This window comes from Podarcis cretensis, assembly GCF_951804945.1.
Source record: "Podarcis cretensis genome assembly, chromosome: 5".
NCBI classification, from domain to species: domain Eukaryota; kingdom Metazoa; phylum Chordata; class Lepidosauria; order Squamata; family Lacertidae; genus Podarcis; species Podarcis cretensis.
Window position 1 is genome coordinate 1,232,677 of NC_137174.1, and position 27,189 is coordinate 1,259,865.

General features: G+C 41.7%; 1 protein-coding gene across 7 annotated transcripts in view; it reads left to right on the plus strand.

Moving 5' to 3' along the window:
* Positions 1-27,189, plus strand: part of LOC307215684 (potassium voltage-gated channel subfamily KQT member 1-like) — a 373,811-nt gene that overhangs the window by 213,472 nt on the left and 133,150 nt on the right. For all 7 annotated transcript variants that reach the window (XM_079975199.1, XM_079975202.1, XM_079975201.1 and 4 more), the window contains 3 exons: positions 210-304; positions 1,856-1,896; positions 2,887-2,948. In XM_079975199.1, coding sequence (XP_079831325.1) covers positions 210-304; positions 1,856-1,896; positions 2,887-2,948 — 198 coding nt within the window. The remainder of the gene's footprint in view (positions 1-209; positions 305-1,855; positions 1,897-2,886; positions 2,949-27,189) is intronic.

Consider the following 27,189-nt stretch of genomic DNA (forward strand, 5'->3'; position numbering starts at 1 on the left):
TCCCGGCACGGAGCTGCCCAGCATATTAGGCGACTGGGCTTTTAGGACAAATCCCCAAATTGCAGCTGCTAATTTGGGGGGTCGTCTAATATGCCCAGTCGCCTAATACGCCGGAATCTACGGTATTAATATCTATATGGCTCAAAGCAAGTGATGCAAAAACAGGATATCTCTCACCTTTTCCATTTTCATTTGTTCTCTTTTCACAGCAAGCTCGGAAGCCTTATGATGTGCGTGATGTGATTGAACAATACTCTCAAGGGCATCTCAATATGATGGTTCGAATAAAAGAACTCCAAAGAAGGTACCCAGCTCACAGTTGCTTCAGGTGCCCTGTGAGCTAGCAGTGAGGGATATACATTTGAAAAGCATTTTGGGGCAAAAATGCTGTATTTTGTACACAGAAATTGGTGATGTTACATTGTCTAACACTTGTATTAAAGAGACTTGTTGAAGTTGTGTATGTTAACACAACTTCAACAAGTCTCTTTAAATACAGTGTTAGATAATGTACAGGTTATTGTTCCCGCAGAGGAATGGAATATGCCTTAGCATTTTTTCAAATGCTCAAATTATTTTTTGCATGTTCTTTTCTTGCAGTCTTTACAGAAACTCTGAAAGGTTTGCCAGTTTTATTATCCCCATAATAGAGAAAGGAGGCTGATAGAAGAGTGGCAGAGGCAAAATTCACACGGGAAGTTTCCTGATGTTGCTCAGTATCCTGAGCAACATGCTACCTCAGTTTTCAATGGTGTACAATGGACCTTCTACCTCTTGGGAAAAAGAATGCAGTGGAATCCTTTTTGCAAGGATTATGCCAAGATAATATATGTGAAGCCCTTTTAAATGGATATGGATATGCTAAATTTATAAAGTTCTAATATTATCATGACCATTCTAGATATCCAGGTTGATAAGAGAAACCCCAGGCCCCTGGTGGCAGCCCAGATGGCTCATGATGCACAAAAGAAAACTGCCTGTGCCGGGTGCCTTGGCCCTGCTAACTGAACTTCTTTCCTGAGCAGGTGACTGAGGAGAGCCTCTGTCACTGATCTCAAATCTCTGGCAGGTTTGTATGAATGTAGGCAGTCCTTTGGATAACTTGATCCCAAGCCACTAAGGGCTTTATGGTCATGACTGACACTTTGAATTGTGCCCTGAAGTATACAGGCAGCTAATGCAGCTGACAAAGAATTGGTGTAATATGGTATGAGTGTTTAGTTCCTGTGAAAATCCAGGCTGCTGCACTCAGCTGCTCCAGCTGAAGCTCCTCCACCGTCTTCATGGGCAGCCCCATTTTGAGCCCATTTTAACAGTCCAGTCTTGATGTAACTGGGACAGGAATTGCTGTTGCATTAGCCTCCATATTCACATAGGATTCTAGCGGTCTTATAAAAGGCACTCCTTGCCACCCCTGGCAGCTTTGGTTCTGCAGGTAATGTTGAATCCAAGAGGAGCCCCAAGATGCAAACATGGTCTTTCAGTGGAAGTGCAACCTAATTCAGCCCCAGGTAAATTCATCCAAGCAGAATCAGCCATTTTCCCAGTCACAGTATTTCTGTATTTGTCTAGGGTATATTTCTATTTGTTTACCCTCATCTATCTCAAATCTGCCTCCAGACACCTGTTCAGGTATTTCACAGCCTTCCTAGGATTAGCCAATGGAAACATGAGGCAGAGTTGTGTGTCATCTATGTAGTAATAAGGAGCAGGAACAAGGTTCAAGCTCTGTCAGTCCCTGTGTAGACTTGCTCTCTGTCCTGTAGATCACACAAGCAAAATTGGCATCACTACAACCTGAAGCATAATGAAATTGACTTGATAACATTCTTGTGTAATCAAATTCTCTTTTCAGGTTGGATCATTCCTTGGGGAAGCCTGGCCTCTTTCTTCCAGGTATAGAACATTTCTATAGACCTATCAGTTGCATCAGCCAATGAAGGGCAGGTGCGGGGGGGGGGTATTTAACTGAAAATTTAGGCCACTATTTAGTTATTATATTCAGCTGATAATCAACAAAAGTTTGTGAAAAGCATCTCTATTTAATGATTCTTATATGTGTGTCTTTTACTATGCATGTAAATGTAACAAATGTCAGAGGACTGGGCATCTTACGGGCAGTTTTCTCCATGTATCTTTAGCTACAGATCAGCATAACATAGCTCAGAGATCAGGAGGGCAGGGCTGAACAGAAAGTACTCACTTCTTTTCTCTTTCTGGATTAACTTGATTTGCACTCCATAATACCAGGTCCTCGCCAAACTTAGCTGGCTGTATAGCATCATCCTACTAGCTCTACCCTATCAGGACACCCTCCCCTCACTTATCTGGATAGTGGCAGCAATATGAGTGGTAGAAAGATGTGAGTCAGAGCTTTGGTTAATTTAGCTGTGAAAGCAAGGAACTTTCTCAGCCCTTTATCCAAGGATGTCAGGGGTTGCCCTTCTCTTGTGTCCCAGTATCCATGGATCTCTGCATTCCATGGTGGCTGGGGGGGCCAGAGCCTCCCTCCTGACATTGGTGTCCCTACAGCTTACCTAGGTGGCGCTGGGCAGAGCAGGGCAGCAGCAAGGGTGGGGTGGCACAAATGTCTTGGTGGAGCCAGGCCCTGTGCTTCTCTTGTGCCCACACAGCAGTGCCCTTGCCGCTGTCCTTCTCCACCAGCATCACTGAGGTAAACTGCAGCAACATTGGTGTTAGGATGGCAGCTGCACCCCACCACACTGGCAACTACTGTTGGTATTTATCTATTATGGAGGATATAGTGCAATCATGTTGCCAGCCAATTTTCTACTACCTTCTTGCTAGAACTATGTTAAATAAACTAGCTGCATTTCCCCCCAGATATATATAATTGAGTATTTTTCCCCTTTTTTCTTTTTTAAGAAAAGGGAGTAGACAAAGGATACTATACGGTAGGAGCCAGACTGATCCGGCTAGAGGATAAGGTAAGGTTTGTTTATTTGTTTGTTTTAAAGCACTCTCCACACACCGTTAAAGATATCAGATTTATGTGCCATGAAGATTGTATCTTACCATCATTTACTTTAAAACTCTGAGAAGCCAAGATAGGAAGAGAATACACTAATACAGCCACCGAAAGTGGCTAGGGAAACTGAGCCAGATGGGTGTGGTATAAATAATAAAATTATTATTATTATTAACTGGAAGACGTTTGATGAAGAAGTTTTCTGTAGGCTGTGTTAGGGCTATCTATACATGGCAAACTTTGATGCAAACTTTGGTGCAAAGCAGGAATATTTGCTTCTTGACCGCGTGAGTAGTATAAAGATGTGTCTGAAGCTCAAAAGGTATGAAACCTGAAGCACGGAGGAATTTATGGATGGCCTTTGCTTCCAAGGTTATCAAACCTAATGCATGGCAATTTGCTGGCTTGTTTTTGCTGGGATATTGCTGGGATATATGGAGACAAGTGTGTTGAACTGCTGATAAGAATCAATAAAGTGTTGATCTGTAATGGAAGAGTAAGCTGCGTGGGCAGTGCCCTGCTTTGGTGAAAGGGAAGGGATAGATAGATGCAGGGGTTTATTTTGAGGTGGTACGTGACTGTATGCTGTACCGCCACCTCTTTTCGCCTCCGCTTCTTTTCGCCTTCTTTTCGCCTCCGCCTCCTCCACTGCTTCCCTGGAGCTACCACAAAGTGGCATGGCTAGAGTGGCCATCTCCCCCTCCCCCTTCCTTGACTAGTGCTTATTCTACCACAAAGTGGCACGGCAAGAGTGGCCAATGCTACTTTTTCCTTTCCTTGCTGCATGGGCCACTCTAGCTGCACCAGTTAATGGTAGAGGAGGACTGCTTTGCTCTTCGACCACAAAGTGGCATGGCTAGAGCAACCTTCATGTCAAGGAAACAGCTGCTCTAGTCATGCCACTTTGTGGTAGCCCCCCTTTGGTGGGGTGTGCCAAAACTCCTCCAGGGGGCAGGAAGCTGGAAGCTTTGGGGGAGGGGGAGGGTGTGTACCAGGCAGTGCCTCCTTTTTTTTTTTTCAAATGAAGCACAGGATAGATGATAGTACAGTCATACCTTGGGATAAATACACTTCGGGATGAATATTTTGGGGTTGCGCTCCACAGCGACCCGGAAGTAACGGAGCTTGTTACTTCCAGGTTTCACCGCATGCACAGACGCTCAAAATGACATCATGCACATGCGCGGAAGTGCCAAAGCGCAACCCGCGGACGCGCGGACACGGGTTATGTTCGCTTCGGGATGCAAATGGGGCTCCGGAACGGATCCCGTTCACATCCTGAGGTACCACTGTATTTCTTTGCAAGAGAACTGAAATGGTATGAGATGTAGCCAGCCGTGCCTGTGGCCTATACATTCATTTCTATTGATCCCACTGTCTCCTCTGGGTAGGGCATTCATAATACCCAATCTGAATTGTAGAGGTTTCAGATTGCAAATTTAAACAGATATGAATGCTAACAACTAGATCATGTTGGAAACAATTGTCCAAATATGTATAAATGGAATCTGTGAATGGCTACATACCATAAGTTAAAGTTAACTCCTTAAATTGAAGCTAGGGAAGGTTCAGCCACATGGCACACATTTGCCGTTGGAGAGGGCCCCATGCACATCTTGAAGATCTCCACATAGTCTGAACTGAACCACAAGCAGCTACAATACCAACTACAACAGCATGAGTTATTTGTAAGCAAGAGCAAATCAAAGAAGGGTTTTAGTTTAATTTGCAAAAAAATCATTAAAGCATAATATAAGCCAACAATCAGTAGTTCACAGAGCCAAAAGGGGGATTGAGATTCTATGATTCTATGATTCTATGTGTCCACCAATTTTCCTTACTCTTGGCATTCTTCTACACCAAACTTGGACAAACTTAGAAGACTCCACACTGTCAGGACTCCTGATAAGGCAAAGTTTCTGATCATGCAAAGGCTCCAAGGTGTCTGTTTCTAAAAGCCTGTTGTAATAAGAAAGTATTCACCTGCCAGTGACCTGCCACCCAACAGAGAGGAAAGTCTGGGAGCAGCCACTGAGAAGACATTAGTAGGTCCTCTAATAGTATAGCCAAAGTTAATATGAGGACAGGGTGGGCATCTGGTCCGCCTGCATGGTCTGCTGTTGCTGGCAATTAGCTGTTTAGGGTTGTGGAGCAAGTACATTCATCCCTACACCCAAGTCCCTGAAGATCATTTAGTCCAACCCCCTGCAAGGCAGGAATCTCAGTTAAAGCATCCCTGACAGATGGCCACCCAACCTCTGCTTAAAAACCTCCAAGGAAGGACAGTCCACAATTTCCCAAGGGTGTCTGTTCCAATGTCTAACAGCTCTTACCGCCAGAAAGTTATTCCTGATGTTTAGTCAGAATCTCCTTTATTGTAACTTGAAGTCACTGGCAAGAGCTCCGCCCAACCCCAAAGAGTCAGCTGGCTGGCAAGCTCTATTGGCTAGCCTGAAGCGTCCATCAGCCAGCTTGGTGGGTGGGCTCAACTTCTGAGCTAGGCTGCATGAGACAAGCAAGTGAGGGCGCAAACTTTTACATCTTATTTTTTATGACTTCAAAAATGGGACAAAAGGCATCGCAAACAGGACCAGGGACTTTGTGCCCTCCAAACAGAACAAATCCACATTTTGAAGGACAGGTGTCAACAAGTGCCTCAGCCTGAATGCTGCGTTAAGAACAGTGCATTTGCCATAAGTTATTTTGGCTCATTCTTGTTATTGTTTCTCAAGTGAATTTTTATTTGTATGACCCAAGGATGTGGGCAGAGTGCTTTGTAAGCACAACTTTTCACATGTACGTTCAGTCTTGGTCATCCTCCTGGCTGATAACATATGACGTTAACATTTGTTGAGGTACATAGATTGGCCGGGTGCTGTGCATCAAACAGGCGTCATATTTTGCTTCCTTTAAACAAAGTGATACATCTTTGGACTTTAAAGGGACATGCTCCCCCCCCCCCCACATCACCACACACATCCCCCCATTAGTATATCTCTAAGACTTCAACTAATCTTAATCTGGACTGATAATTGTGTGTTTAGATGCACAATTATTAGATGCATGAATTCAACTTGTTTTCACCTTAGTTTACTCAGCTGAACACAACTGAGCTACATGTGCAGCATGCAAGTGCACACTGCTGAAGTCACAAGTGCTGCACTGCTAAGAGCCAAACCATTGTCTGACTTAGTGGTTTGTTCCCCTCCAACTATGAGCAGTGAGCCAAGAGCAAGCTTTCGTTACCGCTTGTGTTTGTTTTCAAGAGAAACAATTCACAAGCCTGGGTTCAGATTAGGGCTTTTTATCAGCCAGAACTCACCAGAACTCAGTTCCGGCCCCTCTCAGGTGGGCTCCATTACCATTATAAGAGAACAAGGGAGGCGTTCAGGATGAGTTCCGGCACCTCTTGTGCTAGAAAAATAGCATTGGTTCAGATGTAACAATAAACAATATGGATGCTTTAGTTGAGATTCCTGTATTGCAGGGGTTTGGACTAGATGGCCCTTGGGGTTCCATCCAACTCTACAATTCTGTCATTCTGTCATTCTAAGATCATGGCTTAGCTCCCAGGTGTAGGACAACAACAGGAGTGGGCAAGCAGCCAGGCACCTACACTTTCAACAGTGTGCACCAGCACCTTGTGTGTTCACATTTAAACCATGGTTTAGTTTAGTGCTTTGAAGTAACATGTAAACCAGTCCAGGGAACAATCTGGAGGTACTGGTAAAATGGAGGCCCTGGGGTTTTTTTTTATATTTCAAAAGAGAAAATGTTCAAAATGAAACACACGGGATGGCTACTTTAAGAATCCAGTATTTACAGTTTAAAAATAAGTAACATAAATAATATTTGGGCTTCAGAAATCAGACTCATTGATTTTTGCTTTAATCCCTACCAAATGTAGTCTACACATTTAGCAAATGACTATGTTCAGTTTGTATACACACAGAGCCCTATGTAAACAAGAGGAGTGGTTTTGCCATTGGGGAAAGATTAATGTGGTCTTTTTTATGTACTATATATATATTTACCTATAATGAGCCTGGTTACATGAACATTAAAAGTATTAAAAATGTCAAGATCATGTTAATTCTGTTCTGAAAGGAATCCTTCACTCTAAATTATAGCTAAGAAATTACATGAATTACATGAAAATTCATGAATTTTATGTTTAAGTGGCTGTTTCCAAAAATGTCACTGTAGAAGAGAAGAAAGGTTCATTTTCCTTGGCTGGTGCTCCATAGCTGTACCTGTGTTCATTTGGTTTCATTCAGGCAAAGAAATGCTGGAGACTAAAATAACTTCTTACATATTGATGTGTGCTTGGAAGAACAGACTTGTAGTGCTTTGGGCTGTTGGTAGCATCACATATGTGTATAAAATTCTACAAGTAGAAAACTGAGATGGAGGGGAGGCTGTTTTTCATTGATTGGGGGGGGGTCTTACCACTAACTGTAGTTAATTAATGAACAAGTTAAAAAGCTAAACGCTGGGAATAAGCCCCATTGAACTCAGTGGGATTTCTGAATGGATATATGCTGGGTTGCACTTTGAATATTTGTAGCACCTCACTGAAATCTTATTAAAAATATAAGAAACAAAGGGAGACTATTTTCAAGTACAGCGAGGCCATTTCTTCAATTAAACATATAATACCTGGCCTTCATTTTACTCTTGAAGAAAGTCCAGTTCTTGGAGGTTTTGAGCCAATGTTGGTAAATAAGGCACAGTTCTTAGTTTAACCACTGAAGTGTAAATTTGTGGGTTTGACTAAAACCATGAAGCAAAACACACAGATAGATGCTGATGCAAATGTTTTAATTTTTACTATAGTTGTGCTTTTGTTCCCTCTTTTGGAATCACCCATTGGGTCTAGCATGACATATTCTGTGCTGGACTGTCATGAAGGAAGAGTAGCAAAGACACTGTTGTCCAACCCAGGATATTCTTATTAGGAAGTACAGAGCTGAGGTGGGCTGTGACTGTGCAGGTTCACTACCTTATAGCCACTTGTCAGAAAGTCCAGACCCTTGCAAGACAGTCTGCAATATCACTGACCGTTTTCTGTATGCAAGGGACTATGCTATCACGTGGGCCCTCCCCTGCTGTCTGAAGTGCTACAGCCCAGATGCAGGTTGCCTGTCTTAGTGAGAACTAGCCTGCAGATTCCAAGCTTCTCCCTGATCAGCATATTGATTTGTTAAACTATTGCTTTACAAGCTCTGCTTCCTCACTGTCTAGGAAAAGGAAAGCCGGCCAAGGCTCTGTAGGTTCCACAATTCCATGGGAGCACCAAAAAGCAATAGAAAATGGTACTGGGTACTGAAATTGGCTTCCTGAGAATGTGAGCTTCCATTTTAAAAATATTATATTTGCCATTCTCAGCAAAATAAGGATGAGATTTGCTCCTCTGTTTTCCAGAACACAGCCTGGGTGTAGGATTTCCATTGTGGGGTACACACTGCATTATCTTAGTTCCTTCTGCTTTCGCAGCCTTCTCTCTTAAATGCTACTAGGCAGCAACCTTGTGGAATCAGGTCTTTCTGGGTCCTGATGCCCATCCAATTCCACCTTCGCTTTCATCTGCCTCCACACCTCCATGGCTTTTGATAAAATTTCAAGCAGCCATCTGGGACTGTGGGAGGTCAATAGCTAGATTGTTTGGTGTAGGTCACATGCACCTGTGGTTTCATTGAGATGAAGTAATAATACTTAGCAATGCCTCCAAATCACTGGGGAAGGTTTTATTAGTGTCAGTGAAATATTCAGTAGGATGAGAAGATGAAGTACTCTGCAAGAGTACAAATGAACTACTTTATTTTTGTGAAGGCAATGATGCAGGAGCATCGCACAACCATTTGTGAAGCTAGAGGATACAAAAAGTCCACTTCAGATCCACTACAAAATCACTTTGTGTCAGTGAATTCTTGCAGCCTCAGTAAAAGGGCCACCTGGGGGCACCTGACAGTAACCATGTGTCCAACAGGTCAGTTGTCTATTTAAAAGTCCTTTATCTGAAGAGCTGCCAAGTCCAGGTAGGGTTTAAAGGTAACTGGAAGGGAGAGCAGGTATATTGTGTGCATGTTTTTAAAAAAGTTATGTTGTAGAAAACTAAGGTGAAAAACATTCATAGCAAGAGTCCGGGGATGGGTATCAGACTGGTGGACAGGAGGAAATCCATAGTCTATGATCTTCTGCCTGCTCTTCATCCATGAACAGTAGTGTGATTTTCCATAACCACCAATTTTAGGCACAAACTCAAATAATGACGAGAGTCCTGAATCGAAAAGGGGCTTCTGAGCATACGAGCAAGTCTTTCCATACAAGCATAACAAGGCCATCAACTTGTGTCAATGTGAAATCATGTACTAAAAAAAGTGTTGTCTGATGTCCAGCTCTGAGGGTTCCCTCACTGTGAGAAGCGAAGTTACAGGGAACCAGGGAGAGGGCCTTCATGGCAGTGGCATCCTCCGCGTGGCACACCCTCCCTCCAGATGTCAAGACATCTGAACACAGCCCTGAATCGAGAGATTTTTAATGCTTGGTGTTTTAATTATGTTTTTAGATATGCTGTAAGCCACCCAGAGTAGCTGGAAAACCCAGCCACATGGGTGGGGTATAATGATAATAATAATGATAATAATGATAATAATGATAATAATAATAATAATAATAATAATAATAATAATAATAATACAGTGGTACCTTGGTTCTCAAACTTAATCCATTCCAGAAGTCTGTTCCAAAACCAAAGCATTCCAAAACCAAGGCACGCTTTCCCATAGAAAGTAATGCAAAATGGATTAATCCGTTCCAGACAATTAAAAACAACCCCAAAAACAGCAATTCAACATGAATTTTACTATCTAATGAGACCATTGATCCATAAAATGAAAGCAATAAACCAGGCTGCAATCTACTATCCAGTATCAAAAACTGGCAGTGATCTACCCATTGCCATTGGAGGGACGAGGGGGGAGGGGGGAGTTTAAGTGGGAGAGTGTGTGGAAACACTCCAACTGGAGGGACGAGGAGTGAGCATGGGGAAGGAGGTGGCTAACTGGATGAAGTGGGGGGGGGGGGAAAGGGAGGCAAGTGTTCTCTTCCCCCACCCAAGTCACCTCCCCCTTTCTCCCCTGCATGTTTTCCAGCATCTGCCCATGCTCCCCATTCCCCGGGTGAGTCCCAGGGCTTCTGTCTCCACTTCGAGCAGCATCAGAAAGCGGCAGCCACAGGCTGCCTGCATGTCCCTGGCAGGGCGGCACTGGGACATGACAGGTGGGCTGGAGCCTGCGCTCAGTGCAACCACCCCATCCCCTGCTCAGGAATGCGGCTGCACTGCCTCACTTGGGGTCGGGCTTGGGGGAGGGGGAGGGAGAGAAGTCAAAGGAGCGAGAAGGTCAATCTGTGCAGCATAGTTCCCCCACCACATGCTCCCCCCCAAACACCACCTCTGCGTGCTGAGGGAGAGTCGCCAACTTCCAAGTCTCCCTACTACGGAGTCACTTCCATTCTGAGGAGCCGCCCAATTCCACTTCCATCCCAGGGAAGGGAAGGAAGCGGTGGCAGTCACTGCTGGGGCCAAGTCGCTCGCTCAAAACGGAAGTGCGCACTCAAATCGGAGCATGTTTGGCTTCCGAAAAAAGTTTGAAAACTGAAACACTCATTTCCGGGTTTGAAGTGTTCGGGTTCCAAGCAGTTTGAGAACAAAGCTGTTCGAAAACTGAGGTACCACTGTACTCCAACCTTGTCATACCAAAGGTATGCATGCCACCCATATGTGTTTCCCAACCCCTCCTGATCTAATATATCTGTATTTTCCAAGCTGAACCAATCTTTTAGCCATGTTAAACTTGCAGCTTCATGAAAACCCTCTTCTCTCCTTTTTGTCCATTAGAATTTCGAACTTTATTCTATGCTTCCTCCCCTGCCATACAAACCTAGAAATCGTTTTTTGCCACTCCTTGAATTGGCCTTGTCCTATAATAATTGGGATGGTTTGGAATAAAAAGAGCATCTTAAGTAAGACACTCGTTTTTATGGCTGCTATCCTTCCACAGAAAGATAGTTTCAATCTATCCCATATTTCCAAATTTGTTTTTACCTCTTTCCAAGTTGTTTTGTAATTATCCTTAAATAGGTTTGCATTTTTCAGGGAGAGCTAAGACACCCAAATATTTTATTTTCTTTACCATTTTTATCTCTGTTTTGTTTTGTAATTGATCTAATTGTTCCCCCTTCATATTTTTTACCATCATTTTTGTTTTACTTTTGTTAATTTTAAATTCTGCCATTGCTCTGAATTCTTCAATTACATTTATTGCTTCTACTGTCAAAGACTGATGTTCTTGTAATGTCAAAACTATGTCATCAGTGAAAGCTTTGACCTTATATTCTTTTTCTTCGCATTTTATTCCTGTAATTTTTTCTGTTTCTCTTATATTTTGAAGTAAAACTTCCAATATTGATATAAACAGCAAGGGTGAGAGTGGGCAACCCTGCCGTGTGCCCTTTGTAATTTGGAAGCTCTCTGTCAATCCATTATTTATTCTGAGTTTTGCATTTTGATCCTTATAAATTGCTTCTATACTTCTTAAGAACTTTGTCCCCAGACCCATCATTTCTAAATTATTTTTCATGAAAAACCAGGACACATTATAGAATCATAGAATCATAGAGTTGGAAGAGACCACAAGGGCCATCGAGTCCAACCCCCTGCCAAGCAGGAAACACCATCAGAGCACTCCTGACATATGGTTGTCAAGCCTCTGCTTAAAGACCTCCAAAGAAGGAGACTCCACCACACTCCTTGGCAGCAAATTCCACTGTCGAACAGCTCTTACTGTCAGGAATCTTCTTTCTTGTAGTTTGGAACCATTGCTCCGTGTCCGCTTCTCTGGAGCAGCAGAAAACAACCTTTCTCCCTCCTCTATGTGACATCCTTTTATATATTTGAACATGGCTATCATATCACCCCTTAACCTCCTCTTCTCCAGGCTAAACATGCCCAGCTCCCTTAGCCGTTCCTCATAAGGCATCATTTCCAGGCCTTTGACCATTTTGGTTGCCCTCCTCTGGACACGTTCCAGTTTGTCCGTGTCCTTCTTGAACTGTGGTGCCCAGAACTGGACACAGTACTCCAGGTGAGGTCTGACCAGAGCAGAATACAGTGGCACTGTTACTTCCCTTGATCTAGATGCTATACTCCTATTGATGCAGCCCAGAAATGCATTGCCTTTTTTAGCTGCCGCATCACACTGTTGGCTCATGTCAAGTTTGTGGTCAACCAAGACTCCTAGATCCTTTTCACATGTACTGCTCTCAAGCCAGGTGTCACCCATCTTGTATTTGTGCCTCTCATTTTTTTTTGCCCAAGTGCAAAACTTTACATTTCTCCCTGTTAAAATTCATCTTGTTTGTTTTGGCCCAGTTCTCTAATCTGTCAAGGTCGTTTTGAAGTGTGATCCTGTCCTCTGGGGTGTTAGCCACCCCTCCCAGTTTGGTGTCATCTGCAAATTTGAGCAGGATGCCCTTGAGTCCATCATCCAAGTCGTTGATAAAGATGTTGAATAAGACCGGGCCCAAGACAGAACCCTGTGGCACCCCACTAGTCACTCTTCTCCAGGATGAAGAGGAACCATTGATGAGCACCCTTTGGGTTCGGTTAGTCAGCCAGTTACAAATCCACTGAGTGGTAGCATAGTCAAGACCGCATTTTACCAGCTTCTTTACAAGAATATCATGGGGCACCTTGTCAAATGCCTTGCTGAAATCAAGGTAGGCTACATCCACTGCGTTCCCTTCATCTACAAGGCTTGTAATTCTGTCAAAAAACGAGATCAGGTTAGTCTGACATGACTTATTTTTCAGAAATCCATGCTGACTATTGGTGATCACAGTATTCTAGGTGCTCACAGACTGTTTGCTTAATGATCTGCTCCAGAATCTTCCCTGGTATTTTTCCTGCTGTTCTCTCTTTCACCACTGAATGTCTCTTATCTCTCTCACTTTCTCTTTTACCGTACCCAATGATTATCTTAATTTCCTTTCCTTAAGAACAGTCTCTTATAGTCCAAACAAACATATACAGCTACACATTCAAATGCAAATACAAATCTCCACCCCGCCCCCCTTGTTCAGCTCCTAATTGAATCCGTCATTCTGCGCAGCGTCTGTAATGAAGAAAGTCTAATAAGGGGGAGAATATAAAACTTCTAATTCCCCTGCCGCTTTTCGCAGAGGGTAGTGTGGAAAAGGTCCCAAAACGATCAGTTCTGATACTTTGTAGATATTGAGAAGTAAAGTAGAATGCAAACAGTATCTCTGATGTCTCTACGGTCCGAAGCTCTTAATAACGTCTTTGGGATGTTTCCAATAACCGTGTTGTTACAATAAGTCTTTAGGCTTAATAATGTTTCCAAGCTAATGTTTCCAAAAGCGCCTTAACAGTACAGTATACAAAATTCCAAGTTGCTCCCAAATGTGCTGAGTTTCACGGGCATTCAAAGCATTGTCTATATCTCACATTTAAGTTTGTTTTGTTTAGCTTTGTCTTGTCTCTCTTGCCCCTCGGGGAGCTGAGATCTTTTCTCTTCTTTGTTACTCAGTAGACTTTTTAAAATGCTGACTCATAACGATTTTTCCCTGCACCATTTTCTCCACCAGCATCGGGTATGATTTCCTTAATTTCCAAACCATTAAAACTTTCCCCCGTACCTCCTTGTTCTTTTACTGCTTTCGCCCTTTACCTTTTTGTTTTTTGAGTCTGGGGTTTTATCGTAAGCCTCGGAATGCTTTACCGCTACACCTTCGGAGCCTGTGGCATCACTCTGCAGGTCTAGAATGGATCCTAGTGTTCACGTCTTCAATCCTGCCTCCTTTCCGAACCTCGACCAGTCCGGTATGCGCACAGGAGAGTCGCCCTGAATGCAGCCAGATCCCCCAGCCCCTGAGGATTTACCTCCTCGGGTTTTGAGGTTCGTGGAGCCCTGGCGTAACCTCTTTTTGCCTCACGAAGCTCAGGACCTCTCCAAAGAGTTGATCCTGCGCTCCTTCAAATGGTGGTGATAAAACAGGAAGTCTTGATAGCCCATTTTCAGTGGATTTCTCAGACATCCGTAGCCAAGCCCAGTCATGAGCTCAGGCAACAGACTCAGAGCAGTGGCATATTGTACACGCCTGGCCTCTAGATCTGCCTCCTGCAGGCCTGTCCATAAATAATTTTCTCACTGCCAGTAAGACCATACTTGCTACCCATACCAGGGCTTGTCCACACCTCCTCCATTTACCCTGCCAATTCCCCCTGGGTAAACCTGCAGTTTATCACTGAATTTGACCAAACAACAATCAGGTTTTCTGTGGTTCAGTGGTAAAGAGTGTGTTTTTCAGGAGAAAGCTGAGGGCAAACGCAAAAACACTCGGACCCATGCTTTCTAGGCACGGGTCAAGCCCTTAATCTCTTCTGTGTCACTCTGCAAACACCTCTGATTCTGCAGGATTGGAATTCTCTTCTTTTTTAGCTTGCTTTTAAATTAATGATTAAGCATCAGCGTCATTCATTCTCACATTCTTCCTTTGTATAGACCACTGAAGGCCTGTTTGTACATTTAATTTCAAAATTGTAGGGTACTTCAAAACAAAAAGGAGAAGAACCACTTCAGTGGTTTTTAAAAAATCACTATGCTCCTAAATTTAGTCTTTTTGCTATTTGTCAATAGCTTTTACTATTTTTCTCTGAGGCCAGACTATATAACATTTACCCTAATAATGACTTACTGTGCTTCATTCTGATTTTCTAACATCTCTTAAATTGTAATAGTGAAGACTTAACTCAAGATAGAAGCAGAAAAAAAGATTCCAAATCTAATTTTATCCTGACTAGCTGGGGTGTTGCAGTTTGTGTTGGTGTCTTGGGGAAGGCAATACTTTGCCCTGGTGGCAGCACGGGGTGTGTGTGTGCATGAATGCATATTCTCTTTTCCCCACAACTCTGTTAATCTTTGGGTCAAGTTCCATTTCTAAAAATAGCTTCTCACATTTTATGCAGGAATGTTTGCCTATGCAAAGTAAACACCTTCATGTAAGCCTCCTTTTAAGGCATAATGTTGACTTTTGAAATTTATTTAGCCTCTTTTTCTTACGATAACTATGGAAAACTAATTATAGCTTTTCCTTTTTGAAATAGCATAATCCACCTTTAATATCTTTCACTACAAGGAGTTGAATAATTGATGTGTTGCTTCAGGTAAAGAAGACACGTGCTCTAAAATTTTGCCAATTAATCTAAATAAAAAGATAGTGGGCTACATTGTGATAGAGAGTGCAAACTAGTGACAGGGAGAACTGAGAGGGCCCTGTTTCAAATCTGACTTCTGCCATGAACAGCTTACAGGCTGGCCTTAAGCCACAAGGCTTGCATCCTGTAGTATCAGTAGCAACATTGAACCATTTTATCTGGTGGTGGAGATAATTTATCTGAAATGCTTTCAGTGACTGGGAAAAGTATTTTATGCTTAGTATTATAATTAGTTTGATAGAGGCTGAGCATTTAGGAATACATTAAATATAGCCAACATAATTAGAAACTAGCCAGAAACATGTGTTCTTATCATGTTTTCCAGTTCTAGAGAGGTAGCTGTGTAATCTTTTGCAGAGGAAGACCATGTGGTGTTCTCTAGAAGTTGCAAAACTGCAGCTTCCATCAGCCCCAGGCAGTATTGGCCAGTGGTCAAGGATGCTGGAAACTAGTCCAGCAACATCTGGCGAACACCAGGTTGGCTACCCCAATTTACTGCAGCAAAAGCAGCAACAAGTTTTTTGACATCTTAACGAAATCATTGAGGCATGAACTTTCATGGTTTGGAAGTGGCCTAATCTGAAAGGCTCTAATCCACCAATGTTTAAAGTGACTCTGTAAGCATTTAGCTATAGCACGACTCCTTTTTCTTTATGTGGCCATAGCATCTTAAGTAGACATTAATAATATCAATAAACTGCATTTTTAATAAAAGAATGCAAAGGAACACCAGGATTAATTCCTTCTCCTTTGCATTGTGTTTCATTTGTTTGGAGTAACATTTATGCATCTGAGGCCCCTCATTTTTGAATTTAAAATTAAATATTCATCTAAACAAGCTTTTAGGGTTTTCATCCAAACTGCTAGTCAGTTTTCTAAAAATTAAAAGAGCATTCCAGCAGCAACAGGATTTTATTCTAAGTAATGAGCATTATTCACTCTGTAGTTATTTTCGGAGATTTAGAAGTCACGTGATAAATCCACATTACATGTGGGAGAAGCAAGGGTTAAATTTACTTTGATTTCTTGGATGGGTCCTCAGCTTGTGGATGGCGCATAGTGGGGACCTGTCTCTTGGGGTTTGGGGAGGGACTTGCAGTCTCGTGGCTGTGAGGAAAATTGTGTAGCGGCTGAATATTATTTTGCAGCCTACAACATAGGAAGAGCAACAAGGTGCAAAAATGAAGTCAAAATTTAAATGCTCTCTTTCTATTATTACTGAAAATGTGTTTGCAGAGATTAACTTATTGAATGCTTACTTCAACAAATAATCAGAATATATTGCTATAGAGTACTGGGGACGCCCCCCCCCCCCCCCCCCGCTTGCCAACCCTCCAATTCTTTACACCTCACACAACCCCTCAACAGCTCTTTCAACCCCCACATTACTGTCTATCCCCCACCCAATTGCCAACTCCTATCCCAACAGAGTTTGCTCAAAATTCTCCCATCTGCACCTTCTCACAATCCATCCAATCCCAGGATGTCACTGCCACTTGTGGAGGAGATGTGCCCAGACTCCTCTCTAGTCACAATTGGGGGGGGGGCTTTCTCCTCCTCATTCCTGAATCTTCTGTGAGCAGCAGTGGGCCCTTGGGAGTTAGGCAGTTTCAGAGGGGAGGGTGAAGGGGAAGTTTTCACAGAATCATAGAACTGTAAACTGGGGTCATTTAGTCCAACACCCTGCAGTGCAGGAACCACAGCTAAAGAATCTGGGACAGATGGCTAGCCAATATTTTCCAAGAGTCCATGATCTTTTGGACAAACTGCTGGCAATTTTGAATTTGAGTTTCTTCATTAGTCCTCAGAATGAAATCTAAGTATGTATAAATGAGTTGCTCATATTGTACATTAAAAAGGTAAAGGACCCCTGAACAGTTAATTCCAGTCAAAAGTGACTATGCGGTGCAGCGCCCATCTTGTTTCAGGTCAAGGGAGCCAGCGTTTGTCTGCAGACAGCTTTCTGGATCATGTGGCCAGCAGGACTAAACTGCTTCTGGCACAAAGGGACACTGACGAGTGCAAAAGCGCATGGAAACACCTTCCTGCCCCAGCAGTACCTATTTATCTGCTGCCACTGGTGTGCTTTCAAACTGCTAGGTTGGCAGAAGCTGAGACACAGCAACAGGAGCTCATCCCGTTGTGCAGATTTGAACCGCCAGCCTTCTGATCAGCAAGCCCAAGAGGCTCAGTGATTTAGACCATAGCATCACCGCGTCTAAACTGCATCTAAACCACTGTGTCTCTTGGACTTGCTGACCGGAAGGTAAATAGCATTTCCTTGTGCTCTGGCTTCCGTCACGGTGATCCGTTGCTCCAGAAGCAGTTTAGTCCTGCTGGCCACATGATCCAGAAAGCTGTCTGCAGACAAACGCTGGCTCCCTTGGCCTGAAGCAAGATGAGTGCTGCACCACATACAGTGGTACCTCGGGTTACAGATAGTACCTCGGGTTAAGAACTTTGCTTCAGGATGAGAACAGAAATCGTGTGGCGGCAGCGGGAGGCCACATTAGCTAAAGTGGTGCTTCAGGTTAAGAACAGTTTCAGGTTAAGAACGGACCTCCGGAACGAATTAAGTTCTTAACCCGAGGTACCACTGTAGTCACTTTTGACTGGACTTAACTGTCCAGGGGTCCTTTCCCTTTCCCTTTTACCTTGTACATTAATGAAAGTGTTTAAAGAATAAAAATAACAAATACTGTACCTTTGGGTCCCAATCTTTCATATTTTTTTTTGGTTTTGTGAAATTGAAAAATGTTTCTCAAGTAGTGATGGGGGGGGAATCCCTTTAATGCAAGCTGAAAAGCATCTGTATTTAAAAATTTGCGCTTCTGAATGTTGTGGTAAAGTTCTTTAAGCAATAATTACATACAGAATGTGTATGTTAGTGGAAAGTGCACAAAAAAGGGGAATGGAGAGCAAACAAAACTGACAGATTCCTCAGTCTCTGCCACTGAACACATTTTGGTCACCCACAAGTATTCTGCATGCACTCTCCATACTAGGAGGCCTCCTCACATTGATGCAGTCATTATCTGTGGTTCTTATTTTGGGTGATGAAAACTCCATATGCTCTGCTGTGTAAGTGTCCTGAATATTACAGCAGGCTTGTAAACAGACCAGGGCATGGCACATGATGCGGTCACTGCGTGTGGAACCCAACAGGTCTGGGTCTGTTCAGTGTCTGAATGGGAGACTGCCTGGGAGATTCCGCGACACAGCCAAGGCAGATTATAAATGTAATGATAGATAGATAGATAGATAGATAGATAGATAGATAGATAGATAGATAGATAGATAGATACACAAATGTCATGTACCTGTGCTTGGTACCTGTGCTTGTTTTCTGCAAGATGTGTACACTTGAAGTAGAAAGATTTGCAGTGCAAGTTAGTAAAATACTGACTGCACAACTGTGATGAGCATTAGATCAAGATAAATGCACAGTAGCTACATGGCCTGTGCTTTGACTGGAGGAACACTTTTTAAATGGCGGACTTGGCAGAGGTTCACATTCTTCCTTAAAGCAGGGTGATTTGGAGTCCCTCCTTCAAGTTCCTAAAATTTCAGATGCCTACTCCACAGCAACACAGAGCAGGGCTTTCATTGTAGCTGCCCCTGTTTTGTGGAATGGCATCCCTGATGAGATACAATAAGGCTCACTAGCTGCAGTTTCCAACAGTGATTGAGCACATTGCTGTTTCAACAAGCTTTTCCAGCTGGATTGTTGGTGGGAGGAGGGAATGCAGGTCTCTGTTTTGGCTGGTTATTTGTATTGTTTTAAATCTTATCTTATAGTTATTTTTTACATTGCTTTTAACTCTATTTTTAGTTGCTTTTATCATGTGGTTGTAAATCTTGAAATTTATATGAATAAATTTCATTGTTTATTGTTGATTTTCATTGTTTATTTATTAATCAGTTAAATTATTGCTTGTAAGCTGCTCTGAGCCCGGCCTTGGCTGGGGAGGGTGGGGTATAAATAAATAATAATAATAATAATAATAATAATAATAATAATAATAATTATTATTATTATTATTATTATTATTATTAAATAAACAAATACCCCCTAGTGAGAGGTGTAAAACAGACAGACATACCTGGGGGCAGGGGGATGGAAAATGAAATAAAAACATTTCAGTGAATAGTTTTTCAACACAAAGAACCCATTGCTACCCATGAATTATATACAGAGCTAGGGCTCTATGTGGAAATGCTTTCAGAGTGGAATTATTTTAAGGCTGGCTGAAAGGAGTGCTTGGCTGGGGGCTGACAGTTTGTTCCAGTTGTCCTAAGCTGCTTTCTCTCCCCATCCAGCAGCCTGGTTTGGGCAGTGACATCTCTCCCCCAGGAGGAGATAAGGCAGTTCCACCATGTCATTGACCCCAGAACATTAGCCTGGCTCCTGACTGTCCAAGTTGAAACTGCTTTAAAACAGCAGGGTCAGCCTGCTCTCAAACAAACTGATATTATCACATTAGTGGTGGCATTTTTTGTGAGCTGTAGAATAAGAGTCATTAAAAAGGGGGGAAGTTAGAAAAAAATAATTACTGCATTTTCCTCTCTTCCTAACTGTATGATATATAAATCAAATGTATTTTTTTCTGCATTCAGAATGGTAGTTACTGTTTATATTGGTGCATATAGATCTGTCAGTTTTCAGTGATTGGGATCATCTCTGTGAATCTCTTCAATAATGGCGTGTTTTTGTGAGGTTAGCATGCTGTGAAGAGTCCATTGAAATCCAATCCATGACCAACAGAGCTGTGTTGTACCAATTTGTTGAAACCTATAAATTTGGGCTAAATTACCTTACTTATACAATAAATGTTTTTTTAAAAAAAAAAAAATCAAGAGTTGATATTCTACCAAACCAAGCAGAAAAAAAGACTACACAAAAACCTTAAAAGCTCATAATTGGGATATTTCAAAACTAAAAATACCATTTTTTCAGAACATCACGGGCTTAAATATGATATGTCACATGATGGGCTTACTGTAAATCTTGAAGTTATATTACATATTTTTAAAAAATAATAAAAATTGAATATGAGTTTAATTTTTTTTAATTATTGATTGATTATTTAATATTTCTAAGAGCCACCTGCAAATTGGCATCTCAATGGGATCACATAACAATATATTTTGTACTTACATGTCTGCCTTATTGGGTTCTATTTAGGAAAAATGGGTCTTCTTGGAGTAAAATATAACAGAATAAACAAGACTATAATATCAGTTACTTAAGGCATTTCTTTAGAAAGTTATTGCATTAAAAGGTATCTGAAAAGCCAGTCAGGCTTTTCTTTTAAAAATGTGTTCCAAAACTTGCTGTTGCATGATAGAATTAACGCTTTGAACAATTTTGAACATATCAAACAAAATTACAGTATGACACTGCTGGAACTCTTTAACTGGTGCCAGAATAGCTGGTGCCCTTCTATCTAGTTTTCTTTTTCAACAAATGAGTACAGAAAAGAAGGGCTGTTCCTAAAACAACGCTTTGAAAGAGTGAAAGTGATCAAGGGAACACAAGGATTTCACTGCTTTGTTCCATATACATCCAGCCCAACAGAAATTGAGACCAAGGTGTACTCCTTTAGCAATGAGAGCGAGAAGTTCAACACTGGAGGAGGTACAAAATCTCCTGATATTGCTGAGATAACTGGGTATGTGACCTGGGATTACAATAAAAAATGGTGGTTGACCTATGTGCTGTCGGTGGACTATGAAAGTGAAGAAGCAACTGTGGCCTTCTTACACCTGCCAGGCCCAGCAGCATCATTTGTCTACCCGTCTAGTTGGGATTTCTTAAGGTAAGGCGAGCAGAAGTCCTAACACGGGTCAAACCAAGGACAGCAACTGGCCACACTTACACTTTGACAAAAAATGAAACGTCATGTGCAACAAATGCTTTTGAAAAGTGTTTGGTGTAAAGGATAAATAATGGAAGAATCAGTGTTTTCAGACCCGTTTCATATGGAAGGTATGTATTTTGTTGTAACGTTAATGAAATGAAGTACTAACAAGCATTATTTCAAAGCATTAATTCCATCATGTAAACAATGCAACTATGTCAAAAAATGTGACAATGCTAAATGCATAAGAATGAGTTAATTAATAACATTTTTTTAACAGTTACACTATTAAATGGTCCTTTTTGTTTCTAATTAATGATATACATATACATATATGGTATATAATTGTAAAAACAAAACACTTCTCTTCATCAGAAAGTTACCTTTATTTTAAGGAACAAAATGAATGAACATCCAAAGATTTTTACAAGGTATTCGGAAATATTCATAAAACTTATATGTGTTTTCTTCAACAATTCTTTCACACAATGAGCTTGTCATAATTTACATCTTGTGGTGCAGAATTTCCAGTTGCTTGAATTGCTGAACTTGTTAAAGCTCTTGAGGTACAGTATAGTAAATATGAATGATTTTCACTCTTTCAAAGGTGTTGAATGACTTTTCACCAGTTGCATTTGATATGGGTAACGTTAAAAAAAGAAAAATAATTGTCTCTAGGACATTATTAAGCAATTTTAATCAGAATTTCAGATGCATGGGATTTTATAGGCATGTGGTGATGGTGGGGAGAAATGTTTAGTGATCTGGTTTCAAATATTGTAAAATGCTTCATGTGACTTACATCTGGATTCAAGTCTACAATTATAGAAAAGTACTTAGCACTTTCCACTTCGTCAGCAAAGCTTTTGAAGAGATTATCAGCCATGATAATGAAAAATTGGTTGTAAATTTGATGAGATAAATTATTAGTTTTACCAGAACCGCAGTACTGATAATTTTCAGATGCCATTTGAGAAAATAATTTAATTCAGCCAGGTATTCAAAAATCACATATAGTGTCCTCCTCAATAAATTATTTGTAGATCAATGGTGATGCTGATTAGAAGCAGCCAAGGTGATGGGTTAAACTGACTACATAAATGAAGAAAATTATATAAAAGGAGTTATAGGAAATAACTTACTTGTAGGGAGAAAAAATGGTTTTAAATATGAATGAGTGGAAATGAAATGACATATGCACCTTATGTGTCACCATTTTGGATTTAGATAAGAGACTGGGCATTTTGGGGGCCAGACATAAAACTCCTGGGCTTATCCCTATGTTATCCTGGTCAGTAGTGATGGGCAAACTCCTCTGAGCATAACAGTTATGAACTTCTTTGGTCAACTGTTGTGGGAGGAAACTTGGTTCTCTTAAGTTCTCTTCTACCTTGTAATGTTGGCACCATCTTATCATATTGCCTTATCAATTTCAACTGCCACTCAGAATGTCTACTCACAGCTTTCTAAGTCCATGTGAAGGATCATCCTCTCTTTTCAAAGTTCAGGGGTGAGTTCATAAACAGCACCATCCTCATACAAGAGGCAAGGTATAGCAGGCATGGGAACCCCAAGGTTCTCAGAAATACAAATTTTCTTTTTTCTTTTTAAGTAATCTGGGCATGGGGTAGGTGGGAAAACCAGCTCAGTGAGAAATGAGAATATGACAACAGAATGATATCTGACCATTGGAATGGAGCATTACAGAGGAGGCCATGGTGGACTGACTTGAACGGTGAACAGAAGCAGTCCATCCTGCAGCACTGAAGGGCCTGCTTGTCTCATTTTATATCCCAGCATGGAGGACAACATCTTGTGAAACTCTGCACATTATGTGCTTGGCAAATTTTTATTCTGAACTAGATAACTATGGACCTCTGTAATATCACTACTTGTCAATTAATTTGTTTTTCTGAAGGAGCGGTCTACCTCTCAACTCCCATGATAGAAAGAGGACTGCTAGACAGCTGTATCTGAACAGATGTTGGCTTCACACTTCTTTTTGTCCCTAGGCTGGCAACTAGAGGCCCAGTTGGCATCTTTGGGGAGGGGAGCTGCATTTGACCTAGGGCTTTACAGTTACTGATCCTCAGGATACTGTATTTTCTCTTTCTGTATTTATACTACACAGTCTAATATTGGTTTGCATGGGGTATTATTCACAGAATTATATCAGCCTTCTTTGAAAACTGTCTTACTCAAGAAATTTTTGAAATAACATGCTCACTTTTTAAGACTTACAATGCCATGAATTCCCACAGATCTTATTAGTTACATTGAGAGTTGGTAGCATCTACAAATGCTTTCCCTTCTGCAAAAAGTACTGTGTGTTTTGTGTAAAAAAATAATCAAACAAAGCACAACCTTGTAGAGAGATTGGCATTCCTAGTAAATTAAAAGCAGTTTGTAGCCATCCTCCTCAAAGAACTGCATAAATCCAGCAGGGGAAGAATGCAGTGGAGAAGAAGAAGGGGACGATGGGAGGCTGTCTTGCTTCCAAGAGGGGGGAGATGGTGCAAACATTACTAAACCCATCACTCATAAAGCATTCAGGTTTTTTAAAAAAAATGACAAAGGAGTGGGAGGCCCTGGGCACTGCAGTTCAACTATATATATTTCTTCCATCTTTGCAAATCATAAATTTGTTAGGCAAGTTGCACATTCTTAAAACCTATTATTATTATTATTATATAAATTTGTATACTACCCTTCATCTGAAGATTACAGGGATGTTCACAACATAAAAATACAAAATGAGAACACAAAGTACATGATAAATAAAAATCAAACCAATAACCCCCTTCCCACAAAAACATTTAATGTTAATCAGCCAAAGGCCTGGTTATAGAGAAATATTTTTACCTGGTGCCTAAAAATATATAACAAAGACGTCACCTGAGCCTCCCTGAGGAGAGCATTCCACAAGCGAGGAGCCACCACAGAAAAGGCCTAATCTCATGTTGCTGCCCTCCGGACCTCTCATGGAGGCGCTATATGAAGAAGGACCTCGGGTGATGATTGCAGGGTCAAGGGTTGGTTCATATGGGGAGAGGCGGTTCTTGAGCTATTGCAGTCCTGAGCTGTTTAAGGTCAAAAGCAGCACCTTAGTCTGAAAACTAATTGGCAGCCAGTGCAGTAGGGCCAGGATCAACGTAATAGGCTCAAACCATCCTGCCTCGTTGAGCAACTTCAGTGCCAAATTCTGCACCAGATGAAGTTTCCAAACTGTCTCGTGTATCATATTGCAGTAATCTAATTTAGAGCATAGACAACAGAGGAACTTCCGGGTTAGCGCCATCGGCAACGGCGGCGTTCCTCTGACTGAGAGAAACCCGCTCCGTGGAATTTGGGTCATGCCGCAGTGGCGAAGGCAGAGACCCTTTAGAAATCCCAGGTGGATGAAGCCTGGGAATGTGGGATTCGGCTGACACCAGGAGTGACGTGGGATGAGCGGCGCGGTGTTTTGAATCGACCGCTATTTTTACGGAGTGAAGCCACGTAGCCGTTGCCGGAGAGCGCTGACTTTTTCTTGTGGACAATTGGATTTCAAACAACAACCCGTGAGTAGAACGGAAATTGGATTTTTAAAGTATTTTTAAATTGGCACCGATCGGGGTAGGTCCAAACAGGAAGTCCGCCTCCCCTTTCTGTAAATTAACTGAAGCAAAGAACCTGTTAACCAAGGTCGTGGAGAGTTTGATGTAAAGTATTTAAATTCTACTGATTGAAATTACCATCAATATTTTTTTGGAAGCAGGGGAGCCTGCAGGAGAAGGTTAAAATTTGGGATTTGAAGTGCCACTTCCCTAAACCCGGGAGTGGTCTGTGAGAGCCCGCTGACGGTGATAAATTTGACAGCTGTCATGTTAGCTGTCAAGATACAAAAGAAGGACTTTGTTTCTACTGTCTGTCTTTGTTACAAGCTTACGTTTAAAACGAAGGAAGGACTGTTACAATTTAACGTATGGGATCTTTGGGTCTGTGCTGGAAGGAGTGAAAAGGATCTTGAATCCCTCTAGAGGGAGCTTTGGGATATTGTCATAAGGAGCAGCTGGGAAATTGCCTTTAAAGATAAAAGCCTTGGGAAATTAGTTTCTGACCTTGGATTGTTTAAGGATGGCGGTCAGGAAGAAAATTGAGTGTGAACTGAACAGGACATTTTATCTCTTGGGAAAGCTGCAAGACCAGATAAATGTTATGACTACTAATGTTGTAATTTTGGGAACAAAAGTGGGTATTAGTAAAGAATTCGATAAGAACTCGGCACAGGAACCTCTTTCAACTGAACAAATTGGAAAATTTGAGAAGGAGAATCATGTTGTGAAAGTGAAGAAAGGGGGAGCCGTAACCCTACAGATGCAAATGGTGGACTACAATTTGAGGCCTTACATGATGGCAACAAGGCGAAGTAAATTTTTGGAGATGGAAGCCTGGCCTGGTCTGGAAAATGGAAGATGGAGAGATCACCTTATGTGGAGATCAGATGACCTTTGGATTACAAATCTGAGCCAGGTGGAGGTTGGAGTTTTGGGGGCCTTTGGATTTGAAAGGAGCGTGAAACAAGATTTGGAATATCCTATAGGCCTTATTTTTAACCATGGAAGTTTGGCAGGAAGGAACATGATTACTGTTGGGTTGGAGCCTCCCTGAGATCTGGTTTTCAACACCAAAGACTATCAAAAAGACCGGCAGAGGGGACATGAAAGAGACTTAAGAGCCTCGGATTTAAGATCTCCGGTGTAATGGTTGTAAGGGGTTACTTGTGCATAAATTGCCTTCAGTTCAATTAGATCGTTTGCTCGACTTGGTTTAGGGTTAGAGCTCACCCTCCGTGACCTGTTAGTCACTTGCAGAATCCGTCAATGGGCGTTTCTTGAATCTCTTCCAGCATAAAAGCTGTTTGACCCCAAGTCTCCTCCTATGTTCTCTGCGCGGAACGCGTCTGCACAAGTAAGGGGAAGGCAGGGGCGTGCCAGCACTCTCTCCGCTAGTTTCGCTTGAAGGGTCTTGGAGCCCTGACACCGCCTCCTCCATCTCCCTCTCCTCTCTATTGGTGTCACGCTGAAATCCTTCCCCTCTGCTGGTTCCCTCCCCGGCATCGCTCTGGTGCCCTGCCTCCGTTTCTCCCTTTGATGTCAGTTCCCTGACATCCGGGTTGATGGTTTTCCGAGATTGATGGATTTTTGCTGGGGGCCGAAACCGGGGAGGGGATCTGGTGGAGAAAGTTGGGAATTTAAAGTGTATATAATATAATTTGTTTCTTGTTTTTTTTTAATGAGAGATGGGGAAATCGTGGAATGGAATCTTTTTTGACCTTAGGGGAAACGTCTTAAGAATAAGTACAGATATATAGGTTTGGATGAGAGTTAAGATTGGATAAAGTAAAAGTGGATGGTTATTTGGTGAAAGAAAGAATGGAAAATTATAGTATAATAAGATAAGATACAAGGATAAAAATAAGATGAAGGATTTGTTGAAATATTTATATGAATTAGAATATAAAGAGGGGAATTATAGTATGCTAAGATAAATTATTGGGATTAAAACAAAATTGGAAGGATTTGCTGGAATATCTAATTGAAGTAGAATACAAAAATGGGAGGCGTGAGGAAGTCAAGGAAATAAGTGAATGTAAGTAAGTGAGTTAAAGGTTTGATTTGTGTGTTTTTTTTTTGTTTTTTCCCCTCTTATCTTTTTTCGGTTTTTTGATGATGTCTTTTTTGTATGTGTATTGGTTTTTTTTTATTGTTCTCTTTTTATTCCTCATTATTCTTTTTTTTCTGTAACCTTTAAAATCTTAATAAAAAATTATTTAAAAAAGAAAATAGAGCATAGACAACAGAAGGCTATCCCTGTCCAGATAGGGACACAGCTGGGCCACCAGCTGAAGCTGATGAAAGGTATTCAATGCCACTGATGCCCCAAGCTACGAATCCGCTCCTCCAGAGGAAGTGTAACCCCATCAAGAGCAAGCAACCTCCCAGTCATCCAGCCTAGGGAACCACCCAGTAACAGTACCTTCGTCTTATCTGAATTGAGCT